The following is a 14,981-nucleotide window of genomic DNA, read 5'->3' on the forward strand; positions in this document are numbered from 1 at the left end:
GTGCCGGCGCCACAGCTCACTAGGCTAATCCTCCGCCTTGCGGCGCCGGCACACCGGGTTCTAGTCCCGGTCGGGGCGCCGGATTCTGTCCCTGTCGCCCCTCTTCCAGGCCAGCTCTCTGCTGTGGCCAGGGAGTGCAGTGGAGGATGGCCCAGGTGCTTGGGCCCTGCACCCCATGGGAGACCAGGAAAAGCACCTGGCTCCTGGCTCCTGCCATCGGATCAGCGCGGTGCGCCGGCCGCAGCGCGCCGGCCGCGCCGGCCATTGGAGGGTGAACCAACGGCAAAGGAAGACCTTTCTCTCTGTCTCTCTCTCTCACTGTCCACTCTGCCTGTCAAAAAAAAAAAAAACATTTACTGTATTATTCATAAGAACTTAACATAAACCACCTCTTATCATTTACCTCTTATAGACACAGCCTATAGACCTGTAATTTTTTAAAGCACAGCACCTCATACTTTAATTACTTGAGAACTGTGGCTCTTGCACAAGTACATTTAAAATAATGGGTATATAAGAGATCTTGTAGTTGGGTTTATATCAATCGCCCTTCTCTAAACCTATTTTAAGTGTAAATTGGGATGAATTCTATATAAAATACTTTTCTCCTAATGATTTCCTGTGCATTACACTCACCTCTATTTCAAAACCCTCAGTCCCCTTAGGGTAGATATTGCCATGTTTCTTTTGTACTTTTCACTAACAGTACACTACTGTTTTCACACTCTTTACTTAGTGTTTTACAATAGGGCAGGCATTGTGGTACAGTGGGTTAAACTGCTCCCAAACACCAGTATCCCATATGATCACAAGTTCGAGTCCCAGCTGTCCACTTCTTTCCAGCTTCCTGCTAATGTGCTTGGGAGGGCAGCACCTGACATCCATGTGGGAGACACAGATGGAGTTCCAGGCTCCTGATTTCAGCCTGGCCCAGCCCTGGCTGTTGCAGCTGTTTGGGGAATGTGCCAGTAGATCAAAGATCTCTGTCTCCTCTTCTCTCTATGTAACTTGGCCTTTCATATAAAGTAAATCTGAAAAAAAATTAACAATAAAAAATTCTCTATGAATAATACACCAAGCATTAGAAATGGCATCCTTGGGGCCAGAGATGTGGCACAGCAGGTTAAGCCACCACCTGCAACACTTATGTATTTTTTTTAAATTTATTTACTTATTTGAGGTGCAGAGTTATAGAAAGAGACAGGGAGAGGCAGAGAGAGAGTTCTTCCATCTACTGGTTCACTCCCCAAATGGCTGCAACAGCTGGGGCTGGGCCAATCTGAAGTCAGGAGCCAAGAGCTTCTTTCAGGTCTCACACGAGGGTGCAGGGGCCCAAGTACTTGGGCAGTCTTGTGCTGCTTTCCTAGACCATTAGCAGGAAACTGGATAGAGAGTGGAGTAGCCAGGACCCACATGGGATGCTGGTGTCACAGGTGGTAACTCTACCTGCTGGTGCTACAGGCAGAGGTTTATCCTGCTGTGCCACAGCGCTGGTGCCTACCTCTAGTCCCAGAGGCTCTACTTCTGATCTAGCTCCCTGCTAATGTGCTTGAGAAAGCTTGAGAATGGAAGATGGCTGGAGTCCTTGGGCCCCTGCACCCACATGGGAGACCTGGATAGAGTGCCAGGCTCCTGGTTTTGGCCTGGCCCCAGGCCTGGCTATTGTGCCCATTTGGGGAATGAACCAGTGGATGGAAGACTTCTCTCTCTCTCTCTGCCTCTGTCTGTTCTTTTCTCTGTAACTCTGCCTGTCAAATAAATAAATATTTAAAAAAACTAAATTTTTTTAAAATTTTTTTATTTATTTGACAGGTAGAGTTACAGACAGTGAGAGAGAGAGAGAGAGAGACAGAGAGAAAGGTCCTCCCCCTGCCGGTCCACTCCCTAAATGGTCACCACAGCTGGCACTGCACCAATCCAAAGCCAGGAGCCAGGTGTTTCCCCCAGTCTCCCATGCGGGTGCAGGGGCCCAAACACCTGGGCCATCCTCCACTGCCCTCCCGGGTCACAGCAGAGAGCTGGACTGGAAGAGGAGCAACTGGGACCAGAACCCAGCGCCCACATGGGATGCCGGCATTGCAGGCAGAGGACCAACCAAGTGAGCCACGACACCGGCCCAAAAAAATAAAATTTCTTAAAAGAAATGACATCCAAGAGTAAAACCCTGGCCTTCTGACATTAGCTAAAGGACAGATACAGTTTGTCATTTAAGTATTACTGCATGATGCTTTAAAGAGTTCAGGCAGGTAATGCAGGTTGTGAAACACACTAGTGGGAACCATAGTGCCCCAGAGAATGAATAAATCCCGTCTTGGGAGGGCAAGCACAACTCTACTCCAACTAAGTGATGCCAAGAGTAAGTCAGGGCCTGGTGTCAGCAGGAAACCTTCCAATTTTTAGAGAAGCTGCAAATTCAGATTGTCATGTTAAAAAAAATTTTTGATTTTTAGGCATTCTTCAATCAATTCAAAATAAAATGACAACTGTGTGGCCAAATAAAGCACCTCTAATATCAAACTCAGCCTATAGGCTGTTAATAAATAACCTCTGTTCTGATGTCACAACGTAATTTTTTTACTTTATATTATCACTTTCAATTTTCACAACAAATCTTCAAGTTGAATATTATCAGTAGGTATTGGCTCTAAATAATAAAGTCAACTTAGGAACTCATGCCACATAATCTAACAATTCATATTATTTAGCCTTTCTGTCTTACATCCATGGTTTTTAAATCCAGTATATGTGTGGGGGTGGGGAGAGTATTCAAAGATGAGAGCCAATCATAAGTTCCTGTGAGAACCTGATGAAAATTACAGATCAGTTATAAATCCTCTCCATGGAAAAATGCATATCTGAACATACATAAAAAACACTGTATAATTTCAAGGAGTTCCCAGGCCCCTGAGCCCCATATAGAATCCTGTAATATATGAAATTAACTGTGAGAGATAGAAATGTTCTCAAAATACTTGTAGTTTTACTTAAAGATAAGTATGGATTTATAGTCAATAAGCCTAAACTAATCTGAGTTTATTTACACTCTAATTATTCTGTTAAGATTAATAAATTTCATTTTTAATTATTTATCAAATTGTGCTTCCTTTTATTTTTTTAATTTTTTAATACAACTTTTTTGTTACAAGGGTTTTACTATAGTTCTAGAGTTGTAAAACTTATTGAATAATCTCACGTTCATGCTTTCCATATGCTTTCAAATGTCAAATATATTCCCTTCTAACTTGCTTGGATTCCAGACTAAATAGTTTATTTTTAGTTCTCCTTGGTTTGGAAACTCCACCACAAATTTTACTGTTTATTTATTCTCTCTGAGTTTCCTTCATCTATGTTATTTTCTTTAGGTTTACAATATAAGGACTTACTGCATAAAGAATAGAAAACATTTTATATTTTGTATGAAACATTTTTCTCTCAATGTTTTTCACTCTTCTGATTACTTTGGTATATCTTATAATGTCAGTAGCTCCAGAAAAGAATCCACAATTACTATCCATCTATTTCCTAGGATTTGAATTAATTCCAATAGCTCCAAAAACCCAGGCTTTTTTCAATATACTGATAGGATAACTTTAACTGTAAATACTATTTAATACCAGTTAATTCTAACTGGATTTTGTAGTTCCTTATTCTTGCTTCAGTTACATGAACTTGGGCAAGGGTCTTAATTTCTTCCACCCTCACTTCCCATAAGATAGGATATTTACTACTTTGCAGGATTGTTGGGAGACTGCAAGATAAAAGTGATTAAGAAAAAATGTTGCCAGTGCCACAGCTCAATAGGCTAATCCTCCACCTTGCGGCGCCGGCACACTGGGTTCTAGTCCCGGTCGGGGCACCGGATTCTATCCTGGTTGCTCCTCTTCCAGGCCAGCTCTCTGCTGTGGCCAGGGAGTGCAGTGGAGGATGGCCCAAGTCTTTGGGCCCTGCACCCGCATGGGAGACCAGGGGAAGCACCTGGCTCCTGGCTTCGGATCAGTGCGATGTGCCGGCTGCGGTGGCCATTGGAGGGTGAACCAACGGCAAAAAAGGAAGACCTTTCTCTCTGTCTCTCTCTCTCTCACTATCCACTCTGCCTGTCCAAAAAAAAAAAAAAAAAAAAAAAAAGTTAATTCAATTAGCATATGATAACTTATTGTTGTTTTGTTTTCTGTTGGAGTTGACTCTTAGATTTTTCTGGTTTCAGTTCTGCTTTCTACTTTGTCTCTGTGATAGTTCAGTTCAGTTCTAATTTTATTCTTTAATATCACTGTCTTTCATCCATTGACATTAACGGTTGTTTCCTTCTTTCAAGCATCTCAAACTTAACAACTTAATTATGTCTCTCATCTTTCTTACTTAACCTACTACTACTAACAAACTCCCAATGTATTTTAAGTCTAATCTTCATCCTTTCATTCCCCAGTTGAGCTCCTTGAGATAACATTGTAAAACAGGTCTTTTGCATATTGCCTGGGTTATTTTTTAAAGATTTTATTTGTTTATTTATTTGAGAGGTAGAGTTACAGAGAGAGAGAGTGCAGAGAGACAGAGAGAAGTTTTCCATCTGCTAGTTCACTCCCCAAATGGCCATAATGGCAGGGGCTGAGTCAACTGGAAGACAAGAGCCAGGAGGTTCTTCTAGGTCTCCCACGTGGGTGAAGGTGCCCAAGCACTTGGGTCATCTTCCACTGCTTTGCCAGGCCATAAGCAGAGAGCTGAATCAGAAGAGGAGCATCTGGGACATGAACCAGTGCCCATATGGGATGCTGGTACCACAGGCACAGGCTTAGTGTACTGTGCCACAATGCCAGCCCTGCCTGTGTTATTTTTACATCTGTGTCTTAAAATGTAGAAATAAGCATTGGGATTTTAAGAAATGGTTATTTCATGTATTTAGTTTTAGATTAAAATAGCATGAAGAATAAACTGTATTAAAAAGAATACTTTGTGTAAATTGTTTATGTTCATTTCCATTTATGTTTGTTTAGGGAATAGAGGACTAGATTTCATTTTAGGATTTTTTTTTAATAAGAATTAAATATGAAGTATTCAGCCCGTTATCTGACACATAGTAAGTGTTCCAGAATTGTCATTGTGAAGCAGGGCCATCCTTTATTTATTAATAGCACTACTTTGGGGGCCGGCACTGTGGTGCGGCAGGTGGGCCGCTACCTGCAGTGCAGGCATCCCATATGGGCGCCAGTTCAAGTCCTGGCTGCTCCACTTCTGATCCAGTTCTCTGCTATGAACTGGGAGAGCAGTACAAGATGGCTCAAGTCCTTGGGCCCCTGCACCCATGTGGGAGACCCAGAGGAAGCTCTTGGCTCATGTCTTCAGATAGGCATAGCTCCGGCCATTGCGGCCAACTGGGGAGTGAACCAGCAGATGGAAGACCTCTCTGTCTCTACCTCTCTCTGTAATTGTCTTTCAAATAAATAGATAAATCTTAAAAAAAATTTATTAAAAAAATAGTGATATTTTGATGAACATTGAAGGAATCTCCTTTCCCAAAATCTGCCCATGATGGTTCACTAAATTCCATTAATTAATATCAATTACTTTATATTTAGTTTTTTGCCTTTGGGACTTTTTTGTAAATATAAAGTCTTTTGGGAAGTAATGGCTGGGAGAGGTGGAGGGCGAGACTAGTAATACTATATTTCTTGGTCTGGTTGCTAGTTATACACTAGTAATGTTGTGAAAGTTCATCAAGGTTGCTGGCGCCGCAGCTCCCTTGGCTAATCCTCCGCCTGTGGCGCCGGCACCCTGGGTCCCTGTTGGGGTGCCGGATTCTGTCCTGGTTGCTCCTCTTCCAGTCCAGCTCTCTGCTGTGGCCCAGGAGGGCAGTGGAGGATGGCCCAAGTACTTGAGCCCTGCACCTGCATGGGAGACCAGGAGGAAGCACCTGGCTCCTGGCTTCGGATCAGCGTGGTGCGCCAGCCGCAGCACACCGGCTGTAGCAGCTATTTGGGGGGTGAACCAACAGAGGGAAGACCTTTCTCTCTGTCTGTCTCTCTCTCACTGTCCACTCTGCCTGTCAAAAAAAAAATTGTTTTCATTGATGTATATTGATATAAATTATTTCAAGACTTATTTGAAAGGCAGAGTGGTAGAGAGAGTTAAAGAGATCTTCTATCCACTGACTCACTCCCCAAATGTCTATGATGGCCAGGACTGGCCAGACCAAAGCCAGGAACCTGGAACTTAATCCAGATCTCCCATATGGGATGCAGGGACCCAAGTCCTTGGGCCATTTTCTGCTGATAGGCACATTAGGAGTTGGATCAGAAGTTGAGCAGCAAAGACACAAACTAGTGCTCCGATATGGTTATAGGCATCATAAGCAGCCCGTTAACCCACTGTGCTACAATGCTGACCTTTGATATGAATTATTTTTAAATGGCTTTTATATCTTACAGGTTTATTATTAAAGACCCCTGGAATTTTTTATTTTTATTTTTTAACTTTTATTTAATAAATAAATTTATTAAATAATAAATATTATTTATTTTATTTATAATCTTTATTTATAATTATGTATAATATTATTTATTTAATAATAAATTTCCAAAGTACAGTTTATGAATTACAATGGCTTTCCCCCCCATAAGTTCTTTTTATTTTATTTAATAAATGTGAATTTACAAAGTGCAACTTTTTTTTTAAATACTTTCTTTCTCGGTCTCCTGTTTCTCCATATGAATTTCAGCATCATTTTTTCTAGGTCTTTGAAGAATGACTTTGGTATTTTGATTGGTATTGCATTGAACTTGTAAATTGCTTTTGGGAGAATGGACATTTTGATTATATTGATTCTTCCAATCCATGAACATGGCAGGTTTTTCCAATTTTTTGTGTCATCTTCTATTTCTTTCTTTAGTGTTTTGTAATTTTCATTATAGAGGTCTTTGACATCCTTGGTTAAATTTATTCCAAGGTACTTTATTGTTTTTGTGGCTATCGTGAATGGGATTGATCTTAGAAGTTCTTCCTCGGCCCTGGCATTATCTGTGTATACAAAGGCTGTTGATTCCTGAGCGTTGACTTTGTATCCTGCTACTTTACCAAACTCTTCTATGAGTTCCAATAGTCTCTTATAGGAGTTTATCGGGTCCCCTATATATAGTATCATGTCATCTGCAAATAGGGATAGTTTAACTTCCTCCTTTCCTATTTGTATCCCTTTAATTTCTTTTTCTTGCCTGATGGCCCTGGCTAACACTTCTAGGACTATATTGAATAGCAATGGTGAGAGTGGCCATCCCTGTCTGGTGCCAGTTTTCAATGGAAATGCCTCCAACTTTTCCCCCATTCAATATGATGCTGGCCATTGGTTTATCATAGACTGCCTTAATTGTGTTAAGGAATGTTCCTTCTAACCCCAATTTGCTTAGGGTTTTCATCTTGTATTTTGTCAAATGCTTTCTCTGCATCTATTGAGATAACCATATGATTTTTGTTTCTCAATTTATTAATGTGATGTATTACATTGATTGACTTTCGAATATTGAACCATCCCTGCATACCAGGGATAAATCCCACTTGGTCCGGGTGAATGATCTTTCTGATGTGCAGTTGGATTCGGTTTGCCAGAATTTTGTTGAGTATTTCTGCATCTGTGTTCATCAGGGAGATAGGTCTGTAGTTTTCTTTCTCTGTTGTGTCTTTTCCGGGCTTAGGAATTAAGGTGATATTGGCTTTGTAGAAAGAATTTGGGGGGATTCCCTCCCTTTCAATCGTTTTGAATAATTTGAGAAGAACTGGGGTTAGTTGTTCTCTAAATGTCTGGTAAAATTCGGCGGTGAAGCCATCCGGTCCTGGGCTCTTCTTTTTCGGTAGTGCGTTTATTACTGATTCAATTTCTTCCATGGTTATGGGTCTGTTTAGATTTTCTATATCTTCACGGCTCAGTTTAGGAAGGTTGTATGTGTCCAGGAATCTATCCATTTCTTCCAGGTTCCCCAATTTGTTAGCATACATCTCTTTGTAGTGGTTTCTGATGATTTTTTTTTTTTATTTCTGTTGTGTCTGTTGTTACATTTCCATTACTATCTTTGATTTTACAGATTTGAGACCCCTGGAATTTTTTAAATGCTTATTATTTTCATATACTTGAAAGGCAGAGAGAGAGTGTGAGAGAAAAGTTTTCCATCTACTGGTTCACTCTCCAAATGCTGGTAACAGGCAGTACTGGGCTAGCTGAAACCAAGAACCAGAAACTACAGCTGGGTCTCCCATGTGGCTGGCAAGGACCCAACTACTTGAGCCATCTTCTGCTGCCTTCCCAGGCACACAAACAGGATGCTGGATCAGAAGTGGAGGTGCTGGAGCTCTAACCAGTACACTGATATGAGATGCTATCATCCTAAGCAGTGACTTAACGCCTGTCCACAACACCTGCCCCAGCCTTACATGTTTTTAAGTTTGTTTAGAGAGAGATCTCATCACCCTCAGATCCCTCCAGGTGATAGGTTTTAATGGCATTGTTAGTACTGTGCTTAAATTCAAAATTAAAATATATTTGAAATTTTTCTGAAATGGCAGATCTGGTTAAATTTACACATCCTTCAGTGGTATATTTATCCATGAAAAACTCAAACTGTTAAACTAAAAAGATTGGTTTTCCTTAAGCTTACCTATTAATATGTATGAAGAGTCTTCAAAAATTTCATAGAAAAAAAGCATATTATTAAAAAAAAAGCTATGCATGGGTTTAAGACTTTTTATGCACCAAAGTAAACTTATCTTTAAATTCCATTTTTCCATGAACTTTTTGAAGTACTCCAGTATTTGCTGAGTATTCATTCATTTTATTCTGCCAGATAGCAGACAAATGGTGATAGGTGAAAAGTGGTTTAAGAAAAATGTATTGGAGAAAAAGATTGAAAATTGAAACTGTTCTACCCGTATTATTTTTTCAGCAAGTTATTAAAACACTGACATTATTCACTTTTCAGCAGAGTGTCTAAACGCCATTTATCTTAGTCTAGACAGGATTCTACCATGGTTTGAGGAGTACTATTTTAGTTTACAGATACTTCTTTTTGTTAGAATTATGCTTACAAATATAAACTGGATTATATTCAGTTCATTACTAATATGAATATTGTTCTAAGCCATTTTAATTTCTAGCTTTTGAATATCACTCTGAAGCATGCTCATATTTTTTTATCCAAATATGATTTATAAAATTTGGCATATGTATCTATTTTTAGATGACTTCAAACCTGCTTCTATTGACACTTCTCGTGAAGGAGACCTTGAAGTTGGCAAAGGTGAACAGGTGACAATAACTCTGCCAAATATAGAAGTAAGTTTTTTATATATATTTAAACTAAAGGAATCTTTTTTGGTAGGATTTCCGCTAAATTTAAATGAAAATAATTGCACAATTCATGTAGTAATGATCAGCTACAGTAATGAATAGTCCAAAAGCAAAAAAGCATTTTAACCTATTTTGAGTGGAACAATCTTCAAGTACTTTAAACCATTTAATAGTTTCAAGAATGTTCATAGCAAATTATTTGAAAAATTGGAGATCTAAGTAAATATTATTAAATACCCACTTTAAGTCAGATCTGAAACTCTGAACATATCCCTTGCCTTCTATCATAACATATCCCTTGCCTTCTAGCCCTAATATGTTATAGCAGACAGTTACATAAATGTCTGTTGTTATATGTTGGATTATATACAAAATTCTATGCAAATACATAAGTGGAAACATGCCCTCTGCCTTATGAAATCTTGAAAGATTTCGCAAAGCAAGCAAAATTTGAGCTGAGTCTTTGAAGGACAAGCGGGATTTTAACAGACAGAGTACAGTACTTTAGGTGAACAGAACAGTATGTGAGAGGCTCTAGTGCTGAAAGAATGAGGAATTTGTGGAATAAATAACCTTATGTAGTAAATTGCAGTGTGATGAAAAATGATTTGCAGGAACGGAGACAGGCAGGGTAGGTTGAGATCAGATTGTGAATGGTCTTTTATGGTGCAATGTAAAAATTTGGTCTTTACTGCCAGGGTACAGCCTCGGCAGGTCCAGGGAGTCTCGAAGGCATCTGTGAAGAAAGGAGACGAGGTTCAGGTAGCAAGGGAAGGCAGCGTTCTGTGGTTCCTTCTCATAGCTTTATTTTATACTCTTTTTACACATATTTTTTATTAAGCCTTCTTCCTCGTATGCCTCTATTCTTTTTGAGAACACATCACAAGTGATCATCTATGTGTAACCTTTCTCTATTAACCTTGTTTTGTGCCATTTTCCTTTCGTGGCCTTATTGTAACCTTCCCATTAATCTTTTCTCCATTCATAGTGGATGTGTCAGCTATATGAAACTTGCTTAACTTATCTAAAGGTGCTAGACAAAAAAAATCTAAGGTTTTAAATGTTGATTGATTTATTTGACAAGGTTTTAAACTGTATAGAGAAAGTTCTAATGATTATATCCTATTTTTCTAAAGGTAAATCACACCCCAACAGCCATGTTTTTTTTTAGGATCTATTCCATTGCCTAATGTAAGAGTTTCTTGTTCCTTTGTTGTACATTTCCAACCAGGGGCATAACATCCTACCCTTTGTAAGAATGATAATGCTTGTACATCAGTCCACTTGCCGTAATATTAACTAGGTGCCTACCATTCTCATCATACAGTCCTGCGTAAGGCAAGGCGGGGGAGCAAACACCTGCATGCTCTTTCTGTTCTATTTTCTCATAAAACTCCTTATTATTCATGTTCCTAATAATATTTTGCTGTAGACAAATTTTTAGGAGATTCCCCTCTTATTTCTCCAGTTACCTCCTGTAACTCATTTTTTTTTTAATAGGAACAACAATTTTGCTTACATTGATATCCATGTTTCCCACAACCAAGCCCAGTGATTACATCATTATTAAGCCTAATAAAAACAACAGAGAAGATGGCTTCCGTTCCATCAGGCCTTCCTGCTTTGCGGAGTTCCCCCTCCTCCAGCTGTGACTTTGTCATAGAGCATGGATGGCATCGCCTCCATCACTTTACTCTAAAGGTATTAGAGAACCATGAGAAGCTTTTAAGAGAGCTGGCGTGGTAGTGTAGCAGGTTAAGCTGCGCCTGCCATGGTGGCATCCCATATTTTATTACAGAAAGAACTAAACTAGCCTATTAATTTTGTATGTTATTGAAAAGTCTTCATCTCTGGCTGTAATAGTAATGATCAGTGATGATTGGTTTGCAGGAAAACTTTAGGTGAGTTCTTCTTTGCCATGTGGAATATTGCTTTTTTGGTGACATCCCCCCATCCTCTTCCTTTGTGTTGTTCTTCTACACCGAGCAAATGGGGACTCATTTATTAATAAACCTTTTCATTCACCCATATCCTACCTTACTGTAAAGTTACCATGTGCTATGTGTTTGATTATGGTTTCAACTGAAATTCCTGTTAAACGAATGACAATTATAGGGTATCTATTATATTTTCAAGCATGTACATTGTTAATTTCTGAAGTGCAAAGAAATCATTTGGGGAAAACTGAAAACCAACCCACCAGAGATACATCCAGGAAAGAATATGCCTTAGTATTTTTGTGTTTGTGTATATGTGTACAAGAAAGATCAAGAGAGACTGGCCATATGTACAATAAATCTCCTGTGTCCTAGATCCTGTGCTAGGTGAATACAGAGGTACAACGTTCTAAAAAATGTTACCATTTAATGAGTGAGACAGGAAATAGCTGATTAAAATTCAGAAATATAAAGAGACTATCATAAAAGTATACATAAAATATTATAGGAGGCCAAAAGAGAGGTACACCTGGCTGAAGAAGGGGGAGGAGTCAGCAGTATATATTGAGTCTTGAAGGTGAGTTACCCGGTTGAAAGACCGAGGGAAGGATATGTCAGAGAAAAAAAAAAAAAAAACACTGGGGCAGGTATTTGGTTCAGCAGTGGAAGATGCTGCCTGGAATGCCTGCATTCTCTATCAGAATGCCTGGGTTCAAGTCCAAGCTCTGCTTTCCAGTCAAGATTCCCAGTAATGCACACCCACAAGGCAGCAGGTGGTATCTCAAATATTTGGTTCCCTGCCACTAACTCAGGAGACCTGGATGGAGTTCTCAGGATTTGAGCTGGCTCAGCCCCACTGTTAAGGGCATTTGGAAAGTGAACTAGCAGATGGGGGATCGCTCTGTGTCTGTCTCTGTCTTGCTACCTTCCAAACAAATAAAAATTTTAAAAAAGAAAATAAGACAAGGACTGACACATAGCGAAGTACATTTGAAGGACTACACATATGCCACTATGGTTAGGTCAGAAGTCAGAAGGGGTACACATGGGGATAGAATGGGAGATAGAAAAATATTTAGGAATCAGATTAATAAAGGGCCAAATATGTAATGCGAGTTAGTTTGAACTTTATTCTGCAACTCATTTAGACAGGTGGGTTTATCAACTGTCAAGAGCAAATTTTTTTCTACTGAACACATAGACTTTGAACAACTTTGAGTAAAAGTGGAAATTACATCCTCAAATTAACTTTGTGGAGGTTTTCCCCCTTGATTTAAATAACTTATTTAAAGGAGTAGGAGATTTAATTTTCTTCAGGGTCCTTAATTCTGTGAATATTTTGTAGAAAGAACAAGACAGACTGAGAGAGCTCTAACCTACTGATTCATTCCCCAAATGCCTGCAAGGGCCAGGGAAGCCAATGCCAGGAGCCAGGAATTCAATCCAGGTCTCACACATAGTTGACAGGAATCCTACTACTTGAGCCCTCTCTGCTGCCTCCCCAGGGTCTGCATTAGCAGGAAGCTGAGTCAGGAGCCAGACTTAGACATCAAACCTAGACACCCCAATGTGAGATGGGGGATCCTGGCCAGTGGCTTAACAACCAGGCCAAAAAACCACCCCATCACAAACTTTTTGAAGTACTATTATATAATATATATTTTAATCCTTTTTGTGGCTTTTACCCTAAATACCAACTGATGTTAATATTGCCAACACTGCTTTTGGTTTGTATGTTCATAGAATCCTAGTGTCTCTTTTATACTGACATTTTGTTTCAAGTGTATCTTTTGTCAACAGAATATGCTGGTTCATTTTTTAACCCAATTTAACATTTCTATATGATTTTATCTATACAGTCTATTCACATTCAGTTCAAAGTTTATATACTTGATCTTTATTTCCATCATTTTTAGTATAATGATTAATTTATTGTTTCCTCTTTATTAGTTTGACCAAACATCGCTTCATTTTTTTTCTTCTTTATTTATTTATTGCTCTTGTTACTTTGGTGGCACTATTGTACTTTTCTGCACCTCTACTGATTGCTTACTTTTCCTGGTATTCATAATAAGGCACACAAATCTCTGTTGTGACATGAAAGCTGAAGTTCTCCACTGTTTCCCTACCCATCCCCCACCATGAGATTTTTAGAATACTTTTGTTATTCCTCAATAATAAGACCTTTTCCTCATTCCTTACACTGCCCTTCCCTTCCACCTCAACCAAACATGTTTTGCTAAGATAATGTGTTATACTGCAAGTTATCTTCATGTCAAAAATCTCTATTTAGCTGTTATATTCTCAATTTATACTTATCTACTTAAAATTAAGTGTATATAAATAGTCAGATTCCTTTGCTTGCTACTTTTTTCCTGTTCTTTCTTTTAAATTGAGGGTTTTATTCCAATTCATTTGTTATATAGTTAAGATTCCTTTCTTGACTGTTTTCCCTAAAAGGTGTGCTCTCACTTATTTTATATTTTATTTTATTTTATTTTATTTTATTTTATTTTTTTTTAATTTTTGACAGGCAGAGTGGACAGTGAGAGAGAGAGACAGAGAGAGAAAGGTCTTCCTTTGCCGTTGGTTCACCCTCCAATGGCCGCCGCTGCAGCCGGCGCACCGCGCTGATCCGATGGCAGGAGCCAGGAGCCAGGTGCTTTTCCTGGTCTCCCATGGGGTGCAGGGCCCAAGCACCTGGGCCATCCTCCACTGCACTCCCAGGCCATAGCAGAGAGCTGGCCTGGAAGAGGGGCAACCGGGACAGAATCCGGCGCCCCGACCGGGACTAGAATCCGGTGTGCCGGCGCCGCAAGGTGGAGGATTAGCCTATTGAGCCACGGCGCCGGCTGTATATTTTATTTTGTAGTGTGTCTTTGGTGACCACCTTTTATTTATTTTTTTTTTTGAAACTTCGATATTATTTTTATTTATTTATTTTGAGCGAAAATTGGAAGACTTTATTGGCTGTGTTACAGAATTTTTTTTTTTTTTTTTTCTGACAGGCAGAGTGGACAGTGAGAGAGAGAGACAGAGAGAAAGGTCTTCCTTTGCCGTTGGTTCATCCTCCAATGGCCGCCGCGGCTGGCGCGCTGCGGCCGGCGCACCGCGCTGATCCAATGGCAGGAGCCAGGAGCCAGGTGCTTTTCCTGGTCTCCCATGGGGTGCAGGGCCCAAGCACCTGGGCCATCCTCCACTGCACTCCCTGGCCACAGCAGAGAGCTGGCCTGGAAGAGGGGCAACCGGGACAGAATCCGGCGCCCCGACCAGGACTAGAACCCGGTGTGCCGGCGCCGCTAGGCGGAGGATTAGCCTAGTGAGCCGTGGCGCCGGCCAGAATTCTTTTTTTTAACTTTTATTTAATAAATATAAATTTCCAAAGTACAGCTTTTGGATTATAGCAGCTTTTTCCCCCTATTACCTCCCTCCCACCTGCAACCATCCCATCTCCTGCTCCCTCTCCCATCCTATTCACATCAAGATTCATTTTCAATTATCTTTATATACAGAAGATCAACTTAGTATATATTAAGTAAAGATTTCACACAGAAACACACGGTATAAAGTACTGTTTGAGTACTAGTTATGCTGTTAATTCACATAGTACAACAATTAAGGACAGAGATTCTACATGGGGAGTAAGTGCTCTGTGACTCCTGTTGTTGATTTAACAATTGACACTCTTATTTATGACATCAGTAATCACCCGAGGCTTT

At 39.9% G+C, this 14,981-nt stretch overlaps 1 protein-coding gene across 1 annotated transcript in view; it reads left to right on the forward strand.

Annotated features, from left to right (window-relative positions):
- The window catches only part of EAF2 (ELL associated factor 2), a 41,012-nt gene that overhangs the window by 3,209 nt on the left and 22,822 nt on the right, over positions 1 to 14,981 (forward strand). Inside the window, exon 2 of the mRNA XM_002716633.6 lies at positions 9,216 to 9,310. Within this exon, the coding sequence (XP_002716679.3) occupies positions 9,216 to 9,310 (95 nt within the window). The remainder of the gene's footprint in view (positions 1 to 9,215; positions 9,311 to 14,981) is intronic.

This window comes from Oryctolagus cuniculus, chromosome 4, assembly GCF_051225735.1.
Source record: "Oryctolagus cuniculus isolate XC-2025 breed Fujian yellow rabbit chromosome 4, ASM5122573v1, whole genome shotgun sequence".
Lineage (NCBI taxonomy): Eukaryota > Metazoa > Chordata > Mammalia > Lagomorpha > Leporidae > Oryctolagus > Oryctolagus cuniculus.